General features: G+C 43.5%; 1 protein-coding gene across 1 annotated transcript in view; it reads left to right on the top strand.

Moving 5' to 3' along the window:
* SLC9A7 (solute carrier family 9 member A7) overlaps window positions 1-21,362 on the top strand; it is a 153,736-nt gene that overhangs the window by 118,505 nt on the left and 13,869 nt on the right. Inside the window, exons 13-15 of the mRNA XM_082610009.1 lie at window positions 1,507-1,566; window positions 8,555-8,618; window positions 17,799-17,881. Of these exons, the coding sequence (XP_082466135.1) occupies window positions 1,507-1,566; window positions 8,555-8,618; window positions 17,799-17,881 (207 nt within the window). The remainder of the gene's footprint in view (window positions 1-1,506; window positions 1,567-8,554; window positions 8,619-17,798; window positions 17,882-21,362) is intronic.

Raw genomic sequence — 21,362 nt, 5'->3', positions numbered from 1 at the left:
TGGGCAACTTATTTAACCTCTCTTGCTCTCAGTTTCCTGTCTGGGTAAATGGGGATGGCAACAGTGTGAAGAAAAAATGTGATACCAAATAAACATGATAAAGAATTCTGCCATTAAATGTACCATCTGGCACATGGAAAGCATTTAGTGTATTTTAGCTATGACATTATCATTGCTAATCATAACCTTAATACTGCTGCCATTACTATTATTATTACTAGTGAATCGTACATTAATGGAATCCAGCTTGCTCTTCTGGAATTTGTTATAATGTTTCAATACTATAGTCTGGTTTAAGTCACATTCTGAACATATACCTCATTAAAAGTACCACCTTAAGAAGCATCATGTTCTCACTTGCTTTTTTCAGGGCATATTAGTAGCAGGAGTATTTGGGCATTGTCTAGCACAGTGTTTCTCAACCTTTTTTTCCCATCAGTGCTCCCCTGAATAAGAGCCTTTAAAAATGTTCTTTTTATCTACCTCTTCCACTGAAATTTTAATACCACAGGTCTATATATCTGTTTATGTACTATGGTGCTTTAGAGGGCTACAAACCACTGTAATATCTAAAAAAAATCTAAGAAAATTAGATAATATCTAAAAGATTTAGATATCTGTAATATCTAAAAAAACTTTTTGTCCCATAAGAACCGATTTTCACGCGCCTGGGGTCTATATCACCCCCCACTGAGAATGCAGGACTTAGAGTAGAGGTTCTCAGCTATGGGCAGTTTTGCCCTCTCGGGACATTTGGCAATGTTTGGAGACGTTTTTGGTTGCTCCAGCTGGAGGGGGGTGCTACTGCTGTATATTGCAGGTAGAGGCCACGGCCCAAAATGTCAGTCAGTAGTGCTGAGGTTGTGAAACCCTGCTCTTAGTATGATGGTGTAATTCAAATGTAGTCTGAATAACCCAGCAATTATTAAGGGAGGTGCAAATAGACCGTGTCAACTCCTGAAGCCATCAGGTAAAGAGAATAGCAGAAGTTGGGTTCCCGACCTTCGGATACAGCCCACGGACAGTGTGATTACTTGTCTAGAAAAAAAGGCCATTTTATCTTCTGTTTTTGCTGTTTTCAGCGATGCAGTGTTCTTTCTGTCAAATATGTGTAAAACTGCGTGTAAACACTTCAAATATATGTTTAATAACAACTTTCTGTTTTCTAGTTTTTGTATGGATGTGTCTTGCTTTATAAAACAGATGAATTCCTGAAAAATTGTATGAAGTCATTTTCTATGAGTTGCATTTATTACTCTGATTTTATTACGTTATATTTTGAGAGGCTTGTCTTCATTCCTAATCAATCCTCATTTGACCTGGCTGCTAACATTGTTGCTCTTGATGTAAATTTAGCAGCCTCTCTGGATTTTAGAGAACAGGGGGACAGTTTAAGAGGGGGTGCGGATTTTATTCTTTGATGGACGTGGTCCAGGTCATGTGCCCGGAGCTCCTAGTTCCCCTGTTGTCCCCGTCACACTCACGTTCCCTTCTTCTGCTGCCCAGAGTTGGCGTCGAGGAGCCCTCCGAAGAGGACCAGAACGAACACCGCTGGCAGTACTTCAGGTGACACAGGGCATCCTCAGAAACAGATTAACTGGGCCTGGCTTTTCTCCTCTTTCTAACCTGAGATGTTTCTCTTTATGCTGTTTGTCTCTTTCTTCCTTCCCCGTGTGCGCCAACCTTTTCGAAAAGGGGCAGGAGGTCCGGTTAATCATTATTCTATTATTCTACCCTCCTCTGGGCTGATGGATGTGTTGGTGTTCTTGAGAGTCTGTCCCCCCTCGCCCCATTTTGGACAGTGTGTGGCACCAAAGCTGGAGTTGGCGAGTCTCTCCATGTACAGCTGAGCTTAGTGTTAAGAGCAGCCCATTTTCAGAGTCGCAGACGCTTTCCCCACAAAATTCTGCTTGTAATCTAGTAAACAAGATCTTTTAACTCATAAAGAGAACTCGAATTTTGTATTTCAGCCGTGACTGGGGTATGGTTTATACCATTTTAATTAAGCACCAATGCTGTTTTACTTTTTAAGTATGAATTTGTGTACTTGTACCTTATCATGGTGAATCAGAAGATACAAAAAACAGATTTTTCTTGAAATCAGAAGATAATGAAAGACTCTTCTAATGCAATTTGTTTCTCAGTGTCCATCCAAGTTTATGATTTGATTATGCCTCAGGGTGGTGATTTTGGGCTATCAGAGTAAAGACTTTAGTGTTTCTTCTTTCCTTTCCATATCTTTAACTGGCATGCTTTCTTCCTGATCTGATTCTGGGTGCTGGTAGATAAATCAAACACAAAACAGGCTTGAACTCTGTTCTTCTCGTTGTGAAAGTGTTTTACTCTCTGAGGACAGTGGTAAAAGCAGCAGTACCTGTCATGGGGCATGAATCTTGGGATATTGCCAGGCCCCAATGTAAACTGTAATGACATGCATACAATTAATTGAAGCATTTAAGTTCCCTGGATTCACACTTTTTTCTATTGTTTAAAATACACACACATACACACACGCATACGCACACACACACACACACACACAGATTCATTTTCAGAGACCTGACTGTAACTTCCAGTTAAGTAGCAGGGGAAATCCTTTCCTTTGAAATATCCAACCTTCAAGAAGGGAGGTCCCTCAGGCAAAGTGCAAGTTATTACATTTGGGACATGAGAGAATTCAGATAATGATCTGTTTGTTGTTCAAGGTTTTATATGAACGTGTGTGTCTCATATTCCCCAAATTATTTAGGACCTCAGCCATTCCAATTAAAAAGTAAAAACCTGTTGATTAAATCTAGCTTCTAAAATTTCTGAGATTTCATGGCATTTTATATGGTGGTTAATCAGAATGTACAAACTATAATATCAAAAGGGAAATGATTCATTTTTTGTATTCATTCCAGAATGAGCACATCAGTGTGATAGCTTTATTTTCTCATTTGGTATGGGATTACCACATTTGTCTTATTCTTAATGAAAGTAAGGATAATTCAATTCATTCTGGAAGAAAAGACTGTTGTATGTGCTTAGATGAGCTCAACCCTGATGTATCAGGGGAGTGCTAAAATATGATGTAATAAAACAGCACAGAAGTTTTAGATTTATATAGTGGCCTAGATCAAAAGCATTGTAACAGGTCAGGAGGGAAATATATATTGTGGACAGTTTTCTGAAACCAGGAATTTCAGAAAGTTAATGAACCCTAAGTCTTCTGAAGCACTGTACTTAAAATACCGTACCTCGTCTTTCTTGCTGCCCAGCACACCACCACACACCCTGCCCCAAGGGTGAGGCCCTTTGTGAGGTCCATTATCATCCTTGGGGATTGGTCCAAGAGACCATCAACCCTGCCAGAAAAATAATCATTCGATTGTCCTGAAGTAAACAGCCTTGAATGGGGAAAGAAATCGCAGAACACCGACTATGTCGCAAGTCCCCTGGTCTGTTTTCTTTAGGCATTTAAAACCCAGTAGCAAGCTGGGAAGCAGGTTTACTTTCTCCTATTCAGCACTTATGTCAGTAGCAGGGACCTCCGAGACCCTCCAAGGGGCCCTCCCAAGTTACTCCACCTGTGGGAGGGCCCCAGAGGTCTTTGGAGGCTCTGAGTGGGCCAGGAGTTGGGCTGCATCTCAGGCAGGTAGTTGATAGCAAGTGGCTGCAGCAAGGATCAGAACTGCCATAGCAGAGGGAGGGAAAAGCAAGGAACGGGGGCTCTGGGTAGGCCTGTGTTCAGAACTGCAGGTTTCCAGGGGATGTGCACAACCAGATCTGAGGATGGCTGTCTTGGTTGGAATTTAGTTAACCATATGTTTCAGTTAACTAGCATTTTTCTCCTTGCCCTTCACGTTTAGGAGAAAAACCTCAACAGAATATTGTAAGATTTATCTGGGATTTAAAAACCCATGTAATTACTAGACTGTGTCTACCTATTTACCTACTATAGCACCCTATGTCCATGACTCTTTACAATTTGTGATTTTTCACACCCTGGAGTAACATGAGGATCCCGAATCATCATTATTAGTAAATTAGATTAAATTATAGAGACAGGAAATTGTACTCACGTATTTGTGAAACATTTTCACCAAAGATATAATTAAATATTGTTTTTAAGTTGTGAAAAATTTTAAATCTGTAAAAGAAGCTGAAAGAATGGAGCAATGAATATCCAAGTTCTAACCTGGATGCGCCATTTGTTAACATTTTGTCATACATTTTTGTGTCATTTTCTCTCTCTCTCAACCATTTCCGAGTACCTCAGAGTACGTTATAGACATCATGACTTTCTACCCCTAAATACTGCAGCACGTATCCCCTAGGAATCTAGTCTTCTACATAATCACAGTATATTTATCACACCTGAGAAAGTAACATGAATTTTATACACACACACAGGATCCAGGATCCAATCAAAGTTTCCTTTGGCTGTCATCTTTTGTTTTTTTTTTTTTAATTCAGGCCCGTGGTGGCTCCATGCCCCTCCCCCCGCTCCTTGCCACTGTGTGCTCTGACTGACCTGGTTGTCACCTCTGTAGTCTCTTTTTTTTAAAATTAATTAATTTATTTTTGGTTGCCTTGGGTCTTCGTTACTCATTGCGGTGGCATCTCTTGTTGCGGAGCATGGCTCTAGGTGCGCAGGCTCAGCAGCTGTGGCTCACAGGTTCTAGAGCGCAGGCTCAGTGGTTGTAGCACGTGGGCTTAGTTGCTCCGCGGCATGTGGGATCTTCCCGGACCAGGGCTCGAACCCGTGTCCCTTGCATTGGCAGGCGGATTCTTAACCTCTGCACCACCAGGGAAGCCCCTTTAGTCTCTTTTAATCTAGAACAATCCTCCCCTCCTCTTTTTTGTCTCTTATGACATTGAGAGTTTTTTTTTGGATTTTCAGGATAATTGTCTTGCATAATGCCCTACAAAGTGGATTTTTTAAATTTGTTTTCCTCTTGAGTAGAGATAGATAATCATTTTTTGGGGGGGCCAAAAATAATGTAAAAGTGATGTTATACTTTCTTGTTGCATCATATCAGGTGGTGCATGTTGTCAGACTGGCCTTTTATTAGTGATGTTAAATTTGATCACTTTAGACACCAGGTCTCTCCATAAGAGCACTGTTTTCCCTTTGTAACTAAAAAGTTACCTGTAGAGTGATCCTTTAACATCATATGAATAGTCAAATTCCCAACAACCTTTTACCCACTGGTAAAATTGTCTCCAAACAATTATTACACTGTGAGGGGCAAGTGGTGATTTTCTAATCCTGTCATTCCTTTCATGTTTATGACAATTATCTGTATAGAAGAGCTTTCAGCAGGTTTTCAATCTTATTTTCTATACCGAGGAAGTGAGAAATCTCTCCATTGTCTAAGTAATCAGTTCAAGCAAATTTTTACTTAATATTTGTGGGACTACAGAGTTGCATCTCCACAGGATCCCAGCAGGAATCTTGGGTATTATCACTGAGAAGGCAGAAGGAAGCAGATAGTTGTCATTTTTTTTGGCAGAGAAAAAAGTGATGCTAGAGAGACATGGCTGGAATTAGTACTTTCTAGAATCTGCACTGTGCAATTTGGTAGCCACTAGACACATGTGGCTGTTTAAATTTAAATTAATTAAAATGAAATAAAACTTAAAATGCAGTTCCTCAGTCATATTAACTACATTTCAAGTGCACAGTGGCCACATGTGGCTGGTGGCTACCACATTGGACAGTGCAGATCTAGAATACTGCCATCACTGCGGAAAGTTCTGTTGGATGATGTACATCTAGAATCACTCTCAAGTTCCCCCAAGCAAAATGTCGAACCAGTTTGGGATGAGGTTAGGGTGGCCCTGATTTTGTGAGTTTATCAGGTCATTCCAATGTTTCGTACTCCATTGTTTGAATTCTGGCCTGGCCATGTGGGCCCAGGATAATAGATGAATTCCTCTTATGTTTCCAGGACTTGAATGAAAATAGTCAAAACCTGGTCTTTCTAAGCAGTTCTTGTTAAACAGAATTTATTTTAATTCTTGTTAAACAATTTTTTTTCTCCTAGCAGAGGTTAGTTGAAAGAATAGAGGGGGCTAGACTTCATTTGGAAGCTTTTATTATGTTTGGCTTTATTTTCTTCATTGTAGGACAAGGCACACTTAAGCCTTTTCTCTTACCCATAGGTTTCCTATTTCACCTAGGCTGATAAAATCCATTTGTTTTATCTTTACTGCATGGAAGCCACTTACAAAGGCAATACACCTGTTTCAGAATTCACAGTAGAGAAAGGAGAGACTGTCCGTGGCAGGTATGAGCTGCTGTGCTCTTGGCCATCCTGCCCGCCGTGCCCTTCAGGTCACATCATCTCGTTGCTCCTGCCCCACAGTAGCCTCTCTGTGGTTAGGCAGAAGGCTGCCGTGTCACCAGGCATTCCAGTAGGCTGTCTGGGAGACAGACTGGCAACCAGTACTCTGCCCCTCTCTCTGAGGCTTTACTGGGGAGCTCATCTATGCAAATTAGTCTGCCATGAAGTGGCTCCATGCGGCTGTAGAATCCACAGAACAAGACCTAATGTTGGATTCCTAGCTGTTGGTCTTACAGATCTGACACCATATAGAGGACATTTCTCTATGGAACGTACATTAGAGACTCTCAAAACAGGTGAGAGTTAAAGATCAACGGCTAGGAATTCAGTGTGACCTCTCCTCTACCACTTCAGTATGTTAGACACTTTGGGAGCACTGAGGCTCTCGTGTGACCTCTGTGGGTAGTCCTGGGGCCCCAGAATATTTCATTTCCAAAAAAATCTCTGTGAGGTTTGTTGCTTAGAAGTCCCTGGATAGGGGCTTCCCTGGTGGCGCAGTGGTTGAGAGTCCGCCTGCCGATGCAGGGAACACGGGTTCGTGCCCCGGTCCGGGAAGGTCCCACGTGCCGCGGAGCGGCTGGGCCTGTGAGCCATGGCCGCTGAGCCTGCGCGTCCGGAGCCTGTGCTCCGCAACGGGAGAGGCCACAACAGTGAGAGGCCCACGTACCACACACACACACAAAAAAAGTCCCTGGATAATGTCCAGCTATGAGGTCAAGCCTCCAGGCCTCAGAAACTCCTGCCAGAAATTGACCTCTAGACACAGCAAAGTCAATCTAATTCACTACAAAGATTCCATCAAACCTCAGGCCTGTGGGGAGGAAATCTGGTGCCAAGTACAGTATAGGTTTTAACAGAGTGCTCAGAACAGGGCCTGGCTTGGTAGGCACTCAGTAAATATTTGCTGAATGCATGAATTCATCTCGTGGTTTTTAAACTTTGCCTTCAGCAAAATATGGGATGACTGTTCTCTTTCCTTCTCTATCTCCTCACCCCTGTCCAGGGGGCACGCACCTTGGCTTAGTGCTCGGCAAGCCTGGAGTAAAACAGTGGAGGCTGCCAGTATGTCTGTGTTGTCTTCTATTCCTCCTTTCCATTAGTCTCTTTTCTCAAGATATATCCTGGGCATCACAGGTGGAGAAGCGGGAGGGAGAGGAGGAAAAACAAGGCACACATGGGGCTTTGCACATCCACTGTCTGCTCATCGGAGTCAGCGCCCTGGTGCCAGACAGCAAATAACACACGTGGTTGAGGCCATTCAGCACCTCTCTTCAAGCTCAAATCAGACCTGCTGAAAGCTGTGTTTTCTATTTGGCTTTTATGATCCCAGCCACTCTTTGCAATATTGGAGGGAACATGTCATCCATGTCATCATTGCCACAATTCTCTGCCTTACAATGAGGAAGGTTCAAGGATACAGAATTAACAGATACATAGGGCAACAGTTGGTATGTTGCTAAGCCAAGTCAGCTTACCCTAGTGCTTTCATGGAATTCGTTATAAGTGGATTGTGCCACCTTGCTTTTTCTTTCTGTCTTCAGTTGCTGATCTCAAACATGTGAGTTCTCAGGTCATCTGTGCTGCAGGAGGATGCGGGGCCACCAGGATAGAAAGTTAATGATATGCATGCTGAAATATTTAGGGGAAGTGTACGGATGTCTGCGACTTTATTTGAATTCATCCAAAAAATAAGGTGGATGATAGAGAGAGGGCTAGGTATGTAATAAAGAAAATACAGCAAAATGTTAATGGTAGAATCTAGGTGAGGGGTATACAGGTATTCACTATAAATTCTTTCAAAACTTCCCTGAATATATGAAAAATTCCATAACAAAAGGTTAGGAAATAAAAGCAGGTCAGAGGGGAGTAAGGAAGCAGCAGAGAGGAAGAGGCCTGGGGCGGCAGGACCCACCTTCTGCTACCTGGGACCATCTGGTGCAGGAGGGCAGGCAGACAGTTTGCCCGCTGGTGCCGTTCCCCAGAGGTCTTGCTTAAGGTGTCAGCACACAGGTTGATTGCCCGGCCTACCCCTGGGATCTGACGTGGTGTATGACCTCTTTCACACGACTTTTGCATGACAGCCTTCCCCTTCTTTTAGCTAACCAGTCCTTCCACCTTGGGAAGATGGTCAGCCTCTTGGCTACTTTCAGCCAGCCTGGCCGCTATGGTCCAAGCTAATACTCTCTGTTTTTCTCCTTGTCTTTCTCTCTGATGACTTATAGAGTTGGTGTTGATCCAGATCAAGACCCACCACCCAACAATGACAGCTTCCAAGTCTTACAAGGGGTAAGTCACAAGAGATGCTTCTTCCCAGGGAGGTGTTATTAAAAGTAGCTAAAATTTATTGAACGTTTACTACACGCCAAGCAGTTTACGTGGATTCTCTCATTGTGGTCTTGATAAAAACCTTATGAATAGGAACTGTTATCCCCAGTTTACAGATTAGAAGCTGAAGTTTGAGAGTTGAAGTGAGTCATCTAAGGTCAGAGAATTAGAAAATGATGGAGGCAGGATTTGAGTCCAAAGTCCCTGTTCTTAAACAACATATTAAGGGGCCAAAAAGTGTGTTTAAGCTGACTCCCTACCTTCCAAGAATGGATATATGGATACATTGGTGGTTGGCTCGCGGTAACTGGTTCTGGGAAGGAGGGGGATGTGATCAACTCTCCAGCCCAGGGAATCTGAGCAAGAGAGGAGGGATGCTGGGTGATGGCACGGCAGTAGCAGAGCAGCAGCCCTCAGCCCCATAGGTGATGAAGGTCACAGCAAGGCTAACGGTTAAGGTTTGGGCAGGATCGTGGTGGCAGTGACAGCCTGGAGTGGAAGCTGTAGAAGCAGGTGAGGGCAAGAGCGCTATGGCCGCATCTCGTGTGACAGCAGGGAAGAGTTCCTGCTGTGACAGAGAATCCTGATGGAGACCGGGGTGGGGCGGGGGTGGGGATGGTGGGGGAAGAGGCGCGTGCTCGTCCTTGGTTTTACCATCTGTTCCGGTCACTCTTGCAGCATAATGCACTGCCCCAAACATAGGAAGGAAAGTGAACAACAATTTCGTATCCACATGCATTCTCTAGGTTTGGAAAGGGCATAGTCGGGACAGCTTGCCTTTGCTCCATGAAGAAACCTGGGGGTAACTCAACAGCTGGGAGCTGTAATCATCCAAAGGCTCATTCGCTCATATGTCTGGTGCCTGGGCTGGGAGGACTCAGACTAGGACCGGCGACTAGAATGCCTGTGGATGGCTTCTCCATGGCCTCAGGGTATGGGACTTCTTATGTGATGGCTCAGGCTTCCAAAAGCCCGTGTCCCAGCAAGCAGGTTGGAGACTATGTGGCCCTTTCTGGCCTAACCTGGGGAGTCACACAGCATCACTTCCGTGATTACAAGTTGCTAGGGCCAGCCCAGATTCAGCGGGAGGAGATAGAGACCATCACCTCTGGATGGGAGGAGCATAAGCGAAGTGGCAGCCATGTTCTAAAGCTGCTGTATCAGCCCTGTTGTGGGGCTGGTGGGCTCATTCTGCCTCCAGGTTTTGCTCCTTCCCCAGGCCAGCATTTCCTGGGCAGGCAAGGTGGGGGAAGGGAAACTCACGATAGGAGCAGAGATTTGTTTCCAAAATGTTATTATTTGGCCTTGGGAGTGAAGAACTGTTTTGTTCAGCATAGAATACCCAGTGCTGAGCACAGTGCCTGGTCCATGGGGGGCCTGATCGGTATTTGATGGGAAGATGGGGGAGTGAGAGCAGCACAGGGCCTGGGAAGCTTCACTCACCATGTGCATGTGTTGTCCACAAAGCCACGTTGAGTGTTTCTTTTTCTTTCAGTCAGCTTTGCATCACACTCATCATTGCACTTAATCCCAAATCCAGTCTGCATGTCTTAGATTCCCTAGGATCTTCTAAATGACTCCAGCTACCAAATCAGATTTAACATATCTCGCAAAATGTGGTGCCGTGTGGGGCCCAGGGGTGCCACCACAGCTTTCTCTGAGGGTGGTTACAGCCTGATGAGCCATTCTTGGGTTGATGCCCCTTAAGGGACACACAGCCATGACCTCTGAAAGTTCTAGGCATTTTGGGAAGAGCGTTCAGTGGGCTTCACTTGGAGATTTGGTGCCCAGTTTAACGGTGCTCCAGAAGACCTTTGCAGCTATATTAGAATTGGCCATTGTGCCAGTTGGGAACATGTGGTTTCAATGAGAAGCTCTTTTTGAAAAGTTGCTATTTGACTCGAGCTTTGATTAAGGACTTTAGAAAACAGGGGTTCAGGAACTGTGCACCTGGCAGCCAATTTAGAGTCTGACAGTTTGGGTTCCCCCAAACTGGGATCTGAGGAAACCTGGGTGAAATTCATGATGGACATCCTCATTTCACCGAAGGGAAAATAATGGCTCTGGTAGGATACACATCCTCCATAGACCTGTGGCCAGTCAAGTTAATTTTGTAAGAAAAACAGGTCACTGCCAGGTGGATATCGAGGGTTTGGGGCAATTTCATCTTGACAGTTCCAAGTTGGTCAACACCGCCCCCCCCGGCCATTTTGCTGTTTTCCATTGCTCCTGCCTCTGGACTCAAGCATCTGTGAAAGGAAATATGTGAAATGGTTCGGTTGGTTTCATGTAGCTGAACTTACTATGTCTCAGAGACAGTGGGCTTGTAACTAGACTTAGTAACAAACTTGCTGTGGAAATGTTTGAAAAGCAGTGGGTCCTAAACGCTAAGGGTTCTGGCAGTGCATTTAGTCCATGCAGTGGTAGCTAAGGTAGCGCCCCCAGCCTCAGGCAGGGTGAACATTGGAAACCGCCCTTTGGGCCAATTTTGACCAGGCAGATGGTAGCCACTTCCGCTGCACTCCCAATGGCACCCCTTTGGCCAGCCCTGGTCAGGAGCTGTGTCACAGCTTCGCTTTGACCGCCCTCCTTCCAAACCTCATACGCAGTCGTGCAGAGGGCCCTCAAAGGCAGTTCTGTTGGCATTTTGAAAGTCTTTCAAGATTGCTGTCAGAGGGAAGAGATATGGGAACATATGTATATGTATAACTGATTCACTTTGTTATAAAGCAGAAACTAACACACCATTGTAAAGCAATTATACTCCAATAAAGATGTTAAAAAAAAAAGATTGCTGTCAGACTGGAAAAAAAAGGCAAACTTCAAGTTCAGTTCTTCAGGACACCTTCTGAAACATGACTCGTGCCCTCATGCAGAAAGGGCCTCATTTCTCCAAGTCCTTCTGGCCTGACTTCTTGACCCAGTAAGCCATTAACAACAGGGCTGGGAGTGCTCAGTGGTCATGAGAAACCAGTAAAACAGAGAACTAAATGGGCTTCTCAGTTTTGGGTGAAACCCTGGGTTCCTTGCAGCTTCCGCTGAAATGGATCCAGGTCACATGCTCAATGTTGTCATGAAACTGAAATCAGAGGTGGGGGAAGTCCAGATGTTTGTTCCCCATCTTGCTAAAAGCAAACAAACAAACAAAAAAGTGATTTTTTTTTTTTTTTTTTTGCGGTACGCGGGCCCTCTCACTGTTGTGGCCTCTCCTGTTGCGGAGCACAGGCTCACGGACGCGCAGGCTCAGCGGCCATGGCTCACGGGCCCAGCCGCTCCACGGCATGTGGGATCCTCCCGGACCGGGGCACGAACCCGCGTCCCCTACATCAGCAGGCAGACTCTCAACCACCGCACCACCAGGGAAGCCCCAAAAAAGTGATATTTGATGGGAAAGCACAGTTTATAAGGAGCACAATTTTCCTCACCGGTCCTAGAAGCCCAAGGTTATAAGTAGAGTCATGGCTACAGAGCCACAGAATATTAGCTCATGTGGGCGAAAGAAGGGAGCTGTTGGCCAGAACTTTTGGCTCTGTGTGAGGGAAGCATGAGAATATTGTGGATAGGCTTCAGCTTCATGTCCCTGGCAAGTTTGACTCATTAGAACAAAACAAAACAAAATACTCAGCTGCTTTGTTTCTGTGGAGGTCTTGGTGACTTTGCAACCAAAACAAAAACAAGCCCAGCTGGAGGCAAGCTGCCTGGGCCTGGGGGTGGCCTCCCAACCCATTCAAAGGGGGATTTTTCATGCCAGATGCAGCTGAGATTTATGTTGGCCGGACACGCAGACACATCATTCACTTCCTTCCCCAAGTTTACAGAAGCGCGCTCATTGATGAGGCCGCTTTGGAGTAGGCAGGAACACGAATCTGAATGTATCCCGCCTCTGTCATCTCAGCAGGACAAGGTCACAAGCAGGATATTAGTGGAATGTGGGGGAAGGGAAACCACTGTGCTTGTGGTGTGTGTGTGTGTGTGTACCTGAAAACTGCAGAAACTCAGCTGTTTATAGTTGCATTCACATATACCTTTCTGGGCAAGTTGGATTTGTTTGTTCCTGGGTCCTCCCCCAGTTTCCTTCCAGGCTAAAATCTGACATCCAGTCCCTTAAATCTTTAACTTCAAACAGTTGCTGAAGTGCCTTTCCTCAGATTACTACTCTCTGACTGCCTTCCCCACCACACTTTTTTATTTTTCTGATGGCCTCCCTTGGCCCCTGATTTCCCTTTCTGCTATTCCTTTTTTTTGTCTTAGAAGTTCAAAATTAACATTTATTCATTCATTTGACAAATATTTATGGAGCATCTGTTATATTTCAGACATTCTTGCAGGCTCTGGGAATACATTTGCAAACACGACAGATGAATCTCTGTCTTTAAGGGCTTAGTGACAATGTGATACAGGATAAGGGTGGAGAGTGGCAGAGGTGAGATGGTGGAGGGCTTTGTCTGCTTCTCCAAGAGGGACCGTGAACCTCCCCCTGCTGTTCCGAGTGTCCCCATGGACAGCAGCCCGGGCATCACCAGAGAGCTCGTTAGAAATGCAGACTCTCAGGCCCCACCTGAACCCACAGAATCAGAATGTTCACTTTAACAGGGTGCCCAGGAGGGTTGTGTGCACTTTACAATTTGAGAAGCCCTGGTGGAGGCAGTGTGGAGCTCTTAATTTCCTGTTTTTAAACCCTGTGTTACCCGCTTCTGAGAAATCTTGGCCCCATCATCCCAGGGACATGAGAAAGACCCAAATCGGGTTGCATCAATTATGTACTCTTTTGCTCTGCATTAGTTTCATATCATTGCTGTAACAAATTGCCACAAACTCAGTGGCTTAAAACAACACAGTCTTATAGTTCTGTAGGTCAGAAGTCTGGTGGGTTCTACTGATTTCTCTCTTTTAGGTCTCTTAAAGCCAAAATCAAGGTGTCAGTGGGGTTGGGCTCTGGGGGAGAAGCCACTTCCAGTCTCCTTCAGGTTGTTGGTAGAATTCCCTTCCATGTGCTTGTAGGACTGAGGTCCTGTTTCCTTGCCAGCCATTGGCCAGGAGTCAAGCTCAGGTCCTAGAAGCACTCGTGTTTCCTGGCTCTTGACCCCCTCCACTTCCAACTATGAAAACTTCATGCTCTGAATCTCTCCTGCCTCTTCTCCCTCCACATCTCTCTGACTCTCTTCCCCCCCCTTGTCCACTTTTCAGGGCCCATGTGATTATACTGGGCCTACCTGGAAAACCTTAAGTCCACCCACAAAGCCCCTTTAGCCGTGTAACGTTAACAGACTCAGGCTCCAGGGATTAGGATGTAGAAATCTTTGGGGGGCAGGGGTAGTATTCTGCTCCATCTCTGAAAAAAAAAATAAGCTGTTCTCATTATTGTAATGACCTTAACATAAAAAATACATCTCTTAACAATAAGAATGGAATGAAATATAACTCTACCCAGAGATCATTATTCATTAGTTCTAGAAAAATTATTTCAAAATAGGACCTTTTGCCACTCCCCAGGTCTTCAATCTGCTTTCTTTTTCTTCATCCCATATGTATCTGTCTGTTGATGTCTCCCCCTCTGGAAATGTGCTCCTCAAGTGGCAGGTGCGGGGTCTCATTCCTCTTTGTGTTTCCAGCACCCAGCATGGTACCTGGCACACAGTAGGTGCTTAATGAATGCAGGAGAAATAGCCATTCATTGTTTCATGCTCAAAAATTGGTGATAAGCAGAGCTAGTGGTATTTATTTTCCTGAAGGGGCTTCTCTATTAACAATTTCAGTAAAATGTTGTAAACTCCCTTGTGTAACTCATAAGGACAGAGGGCAGAATGGTGGCTACCAGGGGCTGGGGGATGGGGGAGGGGGAGATTTGGGGAGATGTTTAAGGGTACACACTTGCAACTAGTAGATAAACAAGTTCTGGAGAGCTAATGTACAGCATAGTGAATGTAGTCGACAATACTATATTATAAACTATAAAGTTGCTAAGAGACTAGATCTTAATTGTGCTCACCACAAAATAGAAATGGTAATTATGTGACAGGATAGAGGCATTAGCTAACCTACGGTGGTAATCAAACTGCAATACATAAACATATCAAACCAACACTGGTGTACACCTTAAACATATGCAATGTTCTATGTCGATTATGTCTCAATTTAAACTTGTCCAGAGTCACACAGCAGGGCAAAGGCACAGTCAGGAGTACAGCTAGGACTTGGACCCAGGTAGTCTGTTGAGAAAGCCTGTGATGGTTACACCTATGCCTCTTGGAGCACTCCATTGCCTTTGAAACATTTCTCAGAGATGCCAACCTTGTGCACAGCCTTGAAAGATGAATAGGGATCAGCCAGGTAGGTGGTGTGGGTGGAAGAAGGTGAGAGTATGCAAGGGTGTTCTGGATTCTAGAAGCAGGCTGAACTAAAGACATGGGGGGGTGTGAACCGTCCTGGTGGGGATGGAGGTTTTGAGGAGGGCATGGTGGGAGAGCCAAGTCCCCGCTTTTTCTCTGGGCAGCCCAGGCAGGCGACCCACCTACTGTAGGATCACCTGCACCCACACCAACCCCTGCTTTGAACCCGCAGGAAGGGCTGGCTGGCTTGTGAATGGTAGCCACCCAAATCATGCTAGGAAGCAGTTGTTGGTTGTCTTCTGGGTCAGCTTAAAAAAATCAGTCCTGTTCCACAGACCCTCCCCGATTTCCCCAAAGCCTCTATATGTGGATTTATCCAAGTTCTTCCTGTACATAATCATACTTCTGGCCCCATTTCTTAGAATAAGAAGTTGTTTAACACCCCTGTTACAGAGTTGCACTTTTTATTTGCCATGAATTTGTAACCTTTCAGGGTTGGCTCTTAGTGTCTTACATTTCTAAGGTCGCTTTATCTTATTTGTGGACTGTAGGCATATCTCTTTGTAGCCTGAGAAGACCTTTTCTTAATTTGCCTTCAAAAAAAAGCCTTTCCCTTGCTTTACTCATTTTCATTGTCCCTCTTGGGGCTTATATAGGTCAGTCTCCTGTAGCTTCCTTAAGGTGAGATGCCAAGAACTTAAGTGTTGCAGGTGATGAGAATGCACTGTGATTTGATAATGCAGAGGTTAGGCTGACAGAATAGGGGTTTGCCATTTTTATTGTCATTTTAGTGGAAGAGCAGACAAAAGTGACTTTGGGGAACTTGTCTTATGCCCAATGGTTTATAGCATCCTTCCAGAAGATGTTTATCATCTTGCTAGTTTTTTCTTTAGTAAGATTCTACAGACACTTAGAACCAAGAGCTTAGAGCCTATCACTTTATAAAGAAGCATTTAATTTTTTTCGTAAAGCGGTCATCTCTCAAAAAAGTCATCTACCACCTTTCCACTCAGTCGTGTGGCATTTCGAAATCTCCCTAGAGTTGTCATTGGGTTAGCAATTAATTACCTGAAGGAATGATTGTTTTCTGCAAATAGAGACATTTCTGTGCCCCCTTTTCCCTATGTGATTTATTAAAATGTGAAATAAAGTTGGTCTCTGGGGTCTCTCCTTTTTATTTCCTCATCCACAGAAGGGCCCATTTAACTAAGCCACTTGCATATATGTCACTAAACATTCCTCAAATACCGTGGGGACTCTGTTTTTAAAAGTCATCTTTGCCGTTGGAAATATTAGGAATTTAAATAGTGCTTGCTAACTTCCCTCCCTATGCTTGTCTGTATCTTACTTACCTTCTCAGAGATTTCTGACTCCTTCTTGGCGTCTCTACTACAGGTAGAATTCACACCCACGGAGATTTGGAACTACATACTTGTAATCGTTGACTCAACTTTTATTTGGTTATTCTTTTTTTTTTTTTTGCGGTACGCCGGCCTCTCACTGTTGTGGCCTCTCCCGTTGCGGAGCACAGGCTCCGGATGCGCAGGCTCAGCGGCCGTGGCTCACGGGCCCAGCCGCTCTGCGGCATGTGGGATCTTCCCGGACCGGGGCACGAACCCGTGTCCCCTGCATCGGCAGGCGGACTCTCAACCACTGCGCCGCCAGGGAAGTCCTATTTGGTTATTCTTGATTGCCCCTTACTTGTAGAGCTGCCTCTCCCTAGAACATTCAAGAAGAGGATGATAAAAATGGCTGCGCTTCACAAGCAGCCTATACTTTCAGAGCTTGTCATCCAGCGATATAGAACCCCAGCACTGCCCTCAGAATGCTGCCATCAGCCCACTTTTTAATATCAATTGTGCTGCTTATCCTACTCGCACAGAACAGATTTCCTAAACCACAAATGAATGCTTGATTGTGCCAGTTACTTTGAAAATGAAATGATGGGGATGTTTGAGTTGGAAAGGCATGAGAGGAGTAGTAAAGGAGCGTACTACTTGAGGGCAGAGAAAATAACAGAGATGCTGATTCTGGCTCCCTTTCCCCTGCCCACCCCCACCCCCCTTCCTATAGCTGGGAGGGCAAGTTACTAACTGCCTGGAACACAATGCAGGTGCCTGGGTGAGGACCACAAAGAGTCCTTGGCTGGTTTGTCAGGAAACTCAACCAAGCGTGATTTCCCCAGGCCAGCTGTGGGGGACCTGGAAAGTTGGTTTTACAGACGCTTTCTTTAATCTTCTCTATAAATCAATTTTGGCCTGTTAGGATCTAGACTACTTTAGGGTAATTAACCTGCTAAAAGACACTCTGAGGGGCTTCCCTGGTGGCGCAGTGGTTGGGAGTCCGCCTGCTGGTGCAGGGGACACGGGTTCATGCCCCAGTCCGGGAGGATCCCACATGCCGCGGAGCGGCTGGGCCCGTGAGCCATGGCTGCTGGGCCTGCGCATCCGGAGCCTGTGCTCCGCAACGGGAGAGGCCACAACAGTGAGAGGCTGGCGTACCGCAAAAAAAAAAAAAAGACACTCTGAGAAAAATTACAGTAAAAATGCCAAAAGAAATTTTATACTACATTGAGTTGGTCTACACTCAGACATAACCAAGCCTGTTTCTTTGGGGATTGATTTGTCTGCCTTTTGGATTTATTTGATTTCTTTTAAAATATTACCTCCCGATAAATCTTTGAAATTTTGGTGATACAGGATGTTTGACTCTGAGCTCAAAATCTCTAAAGGTTATGGTTAAAAGGGAAGCTTTTCCCCCTATTTCAATCCCTTTTCTGCAACTAAGTATCTTTCTTCTTGTTTGTTCCTAGGATGGTCCAGATACTGCCAGAGGAAACCGGACAAAGCAGGAGAGTGCATGGCTATTCAGGCTGTGGTACAGCTTTGACCACAAGTATCCTTTTATGAGGATTCCCTGTATTTGTGAAACATCAGTGATGAAATCCTCTTGTTGAGTTGTCAGTGAGTGACTTCTGATGAGCAAGGAAAGATGTGTGCTTGCTGCTACAGGTGTAGTCAGTCCTCTCTTGGGACACATGCAATGATCATTCAACCACAGGCAGTCATAACGAGCATCTCTCTGGCCAAGAGGAATGTTTGTTTGCACATCATTAGGGTAGCCAGTCCACAGCCTGGTAGACTCACGTGGCTCTTCAGAGCTTTGTGTCCAAGGGCAATATGCCTGTGTAGGTGAATTAGTTAAAATTCCACTTGAACCATGCTGTGGTCAGGAAGGGAAGTGGAGGTTGGCCAGTTAATCCATGTGGAGAGGATGATTCCTATTGGCTGAACTGAGTCTGGCCAAGTCTGATCCTGGCCTTAACTGGACCACATGCAAGGCAGACTCTGTTCTAGTAGATTCACTTGGCCCCAGGTGAAAAATTAAAAACCAAAAAGTTACACTTTCATGGCTTCTTAGGTTGACATAGCAGTCAAATGAGTAGGTAGCTTATATATGGTCTTTGGAGACTTTGAAAGTATTTAAAAATTTTTTATTGATGTAAAGAATACGTATAGGAAAGTACATAAATCATAATTGCTCTGCGAGTTATTGCAAAATAAGTACACTCAATACCAAACAGGTCACGAAACACAAAATTACCAGTTCCCCTCATGCCATAACCCAATTACTGCCCCTTTCTCCTCCCCAAATGTAGCCACTCTCCTGACTTTAGCAACACTTAATAATATTACCTGTTTCTGAACTTTGTATAAATATGATTATAGAGTGTTTATATTTTAGTATCTGGTTTGTTTGGCTTGACATTATTTGTGTGATTCATCCATGTTGTAGCTCTAGTTCATCTATTTTCATTGCTGTATAGTATTTCATTGTATGACTATCATAATTTATTTATCATCCTATTGATGAACATGTAGGTTATTTCTAATTTGGAGCTACGATGAAAAATACCGCTATGAACATTCTTATACATGTCTTTTGGTGCATGTATACATACATTTTTCTTGGGACTATACCCAGGAGTGAAATTGCTGAGTCATAGGACATGTAAAGGTTCAACTTTAGAAGATGGTGTCAAACAGTTTTATAAAATGGTGGTACCACTTTTCATACTTTTCACCTCTAGTGTATGAGAGTTCCATTTGCTCCACAGCCTCACTGATGGTTGGTATTGCCAGTCTTGTTAATTTTAGCCTTTCTAGTGGATTTGTAGTGGTATTTTATTGTGGTTTTTTTAAATGGAAGTATAGTTGATTTACATATTATATTAGTTTCAGGTGTACAACACAGTGATTCAATATTTTTATAGATTATACTCCTTTGTGGTTTTAATTTGCATTTACCTAGTGACTAATGAGGTTGAGCACCTTACCATATATTTACTGACCCTTTGGTACGTTCCTTTGTGAGGTGCCTGTTCAAGTCTCTTCCCATTTTTCTCTTGGGTCATTGGCCTTTTTATTACCGATTTTAAGAGTTCCTATGTATTCTAGATATGAGTATTTTGCTAGTTATATGTGATAAAAAATATCTTCTCTACTTGTGACTTGCCTTTTCACTTTTAGATAGAATCTTTTGATGAACAAAAGGTCCAATCCAATTTCTTGATCTTATCTGTTCTGGTTATTATTGTTTGTGTTCTGTTTTAGAAATCTTTGTCTACTCCAAAGTCATAAAGCCAATTTCCTATGATATCTTCTAGGAGCTTTATTGTTTACCTTCTGTACATCTGTGTTTGTTTTTTTTTAAATAAGTGACAGACATGAGCAATGAAAATGTATAGAGATAATTTGAGATGTTCTAGATGAGGTTATCATCTTTCATCTTTCAGAGATGATTTACCTTACATCTGGTCAGTGGCAAGGTTAGGGGAATTAGCAATTCCAGATCACTTTAATCCAATCGGGAATAAAGGTGATATGAATCTGGGCTTCAGTTCCTGTGAGGGTTAATCTGTTTTCTGTGTGCCCTTTCTTCTAGGGTTCCAACCTGGAGCCTAGAGTATTTATGTAGACTTCCTCAGAAGACCCTGGACTCCAGTTTTTGTCAGATTCACTCTGTTTTGTGAGTCTTCCAGATGCTTTGCTTAGCTTCTCAGGTGCTTTTAGGGAAATCGTGGCTCACTGTGTACAGGGCTCACCTCTTGGATTTCCTTTTCCAGACTCTGGCCCTCTTCACTGCCATGGTAGCTTTCTGATGCCATTAAGCAGAAAATTTTGTTGTGTTTTATTTTCCCAGCTTTTCTAGTGAGCCTCAGTGGAAAAGATGGCTCAAATTACCTTGTTTGCTATTAACTAAAATAGAACCCCCAGGGATTTTTTTTAAGTCATATGAACTTTGTCTACATTGTAATTCAGAATGCATGTTACTCACTGGGCTTGGAAAGAATCTAGAGAAAATTGGAGAGAGTTCACAGGAGAGTGATGAAAAGCTAAAGTGATAGATCATTTGGACAGTAAATGAATAAGGAAACATTGGGCTTGAACTACATTTTAGACTAAATGACATTTAGGCATATACAGAACATTCCATCCAACAACAGAATATACATTCTCCTCAAGTGCACATGGAACATTCTCCAGGATAGATCATATGTTGGGTCACAAAACAAGTCTTAGCAAACTTATGAAAATTGAAATCATACCAAGTATCTTTTCTGACCACAATAGTATGAAACTAGAAATCAGTAGCAGGAGAAAAACTGGAAAGTTCAAAAATATGTGGACATTAAACAACACACTCCTAAACAATCAATGGGTCAATGGAGAAATCAGAAGAGAAATTTAAAAATTATCTTGAGACTAATGAAAATGGAAACACAACACAGGAAAACTTATGGGATGCAACAAAAGCAGTTTTGACTCATAGTGATAAGTGATACATTAAGTGATACATTAAGAAAAAAGGAAGATCTGAAACAACCTAACTTTACTCTTCAAGGAACTAGAAAAAGAAGAACAAACAAAGCCCAAAATTAGTAGAAGGAAGGAAATAACAAAGGCCAGAGCAGAAGTAAATAAAATAGAGACTCAGAAAACAATAGAAAAGATCAACGAAACTAAAAGTTGGTTTTTTGAAAAGATGAACAAAATTGATAAGCATTTAGTTAGACTAAGAAAAAGAAGGCTCAAGTAAATAACATCAAATGAAAGAGGAGACATTATAACTAATACCACAGAAATATATAGGCTCATAAGAGACTACTGTGAACAATTATTCACCAAAAATCGTATAACCTAAAAGAAATGGATAAATTCCTAGAAACATGCAACTTACCAAGACTGGATCATGAAGAAATAGAAAATCTGAACAGACCAATACAAGTAAGGACATTGAATCAGTAATTTAAAACCTCACAGCAAAGAAAAGCCCAGGACTATATGGCTTCACTGGTGAATTCTACCAACCATTT

This window comes from Mesoplodon mirus (genome assembly GCF_964341445.2).
Source record: "Mesoplodon mirus genome assembly, chromosome: X".
Classification (NCBI taxonomy): Eukaryota; Metazoa; Chordata; class Mammalia; order Artiodactyla; family Ziphiidae; genus Mesoplodon; species Mesoplodon mirus.
This window is presented reverse-complemented; position numbering and strand designations above follow the sequence as displayed.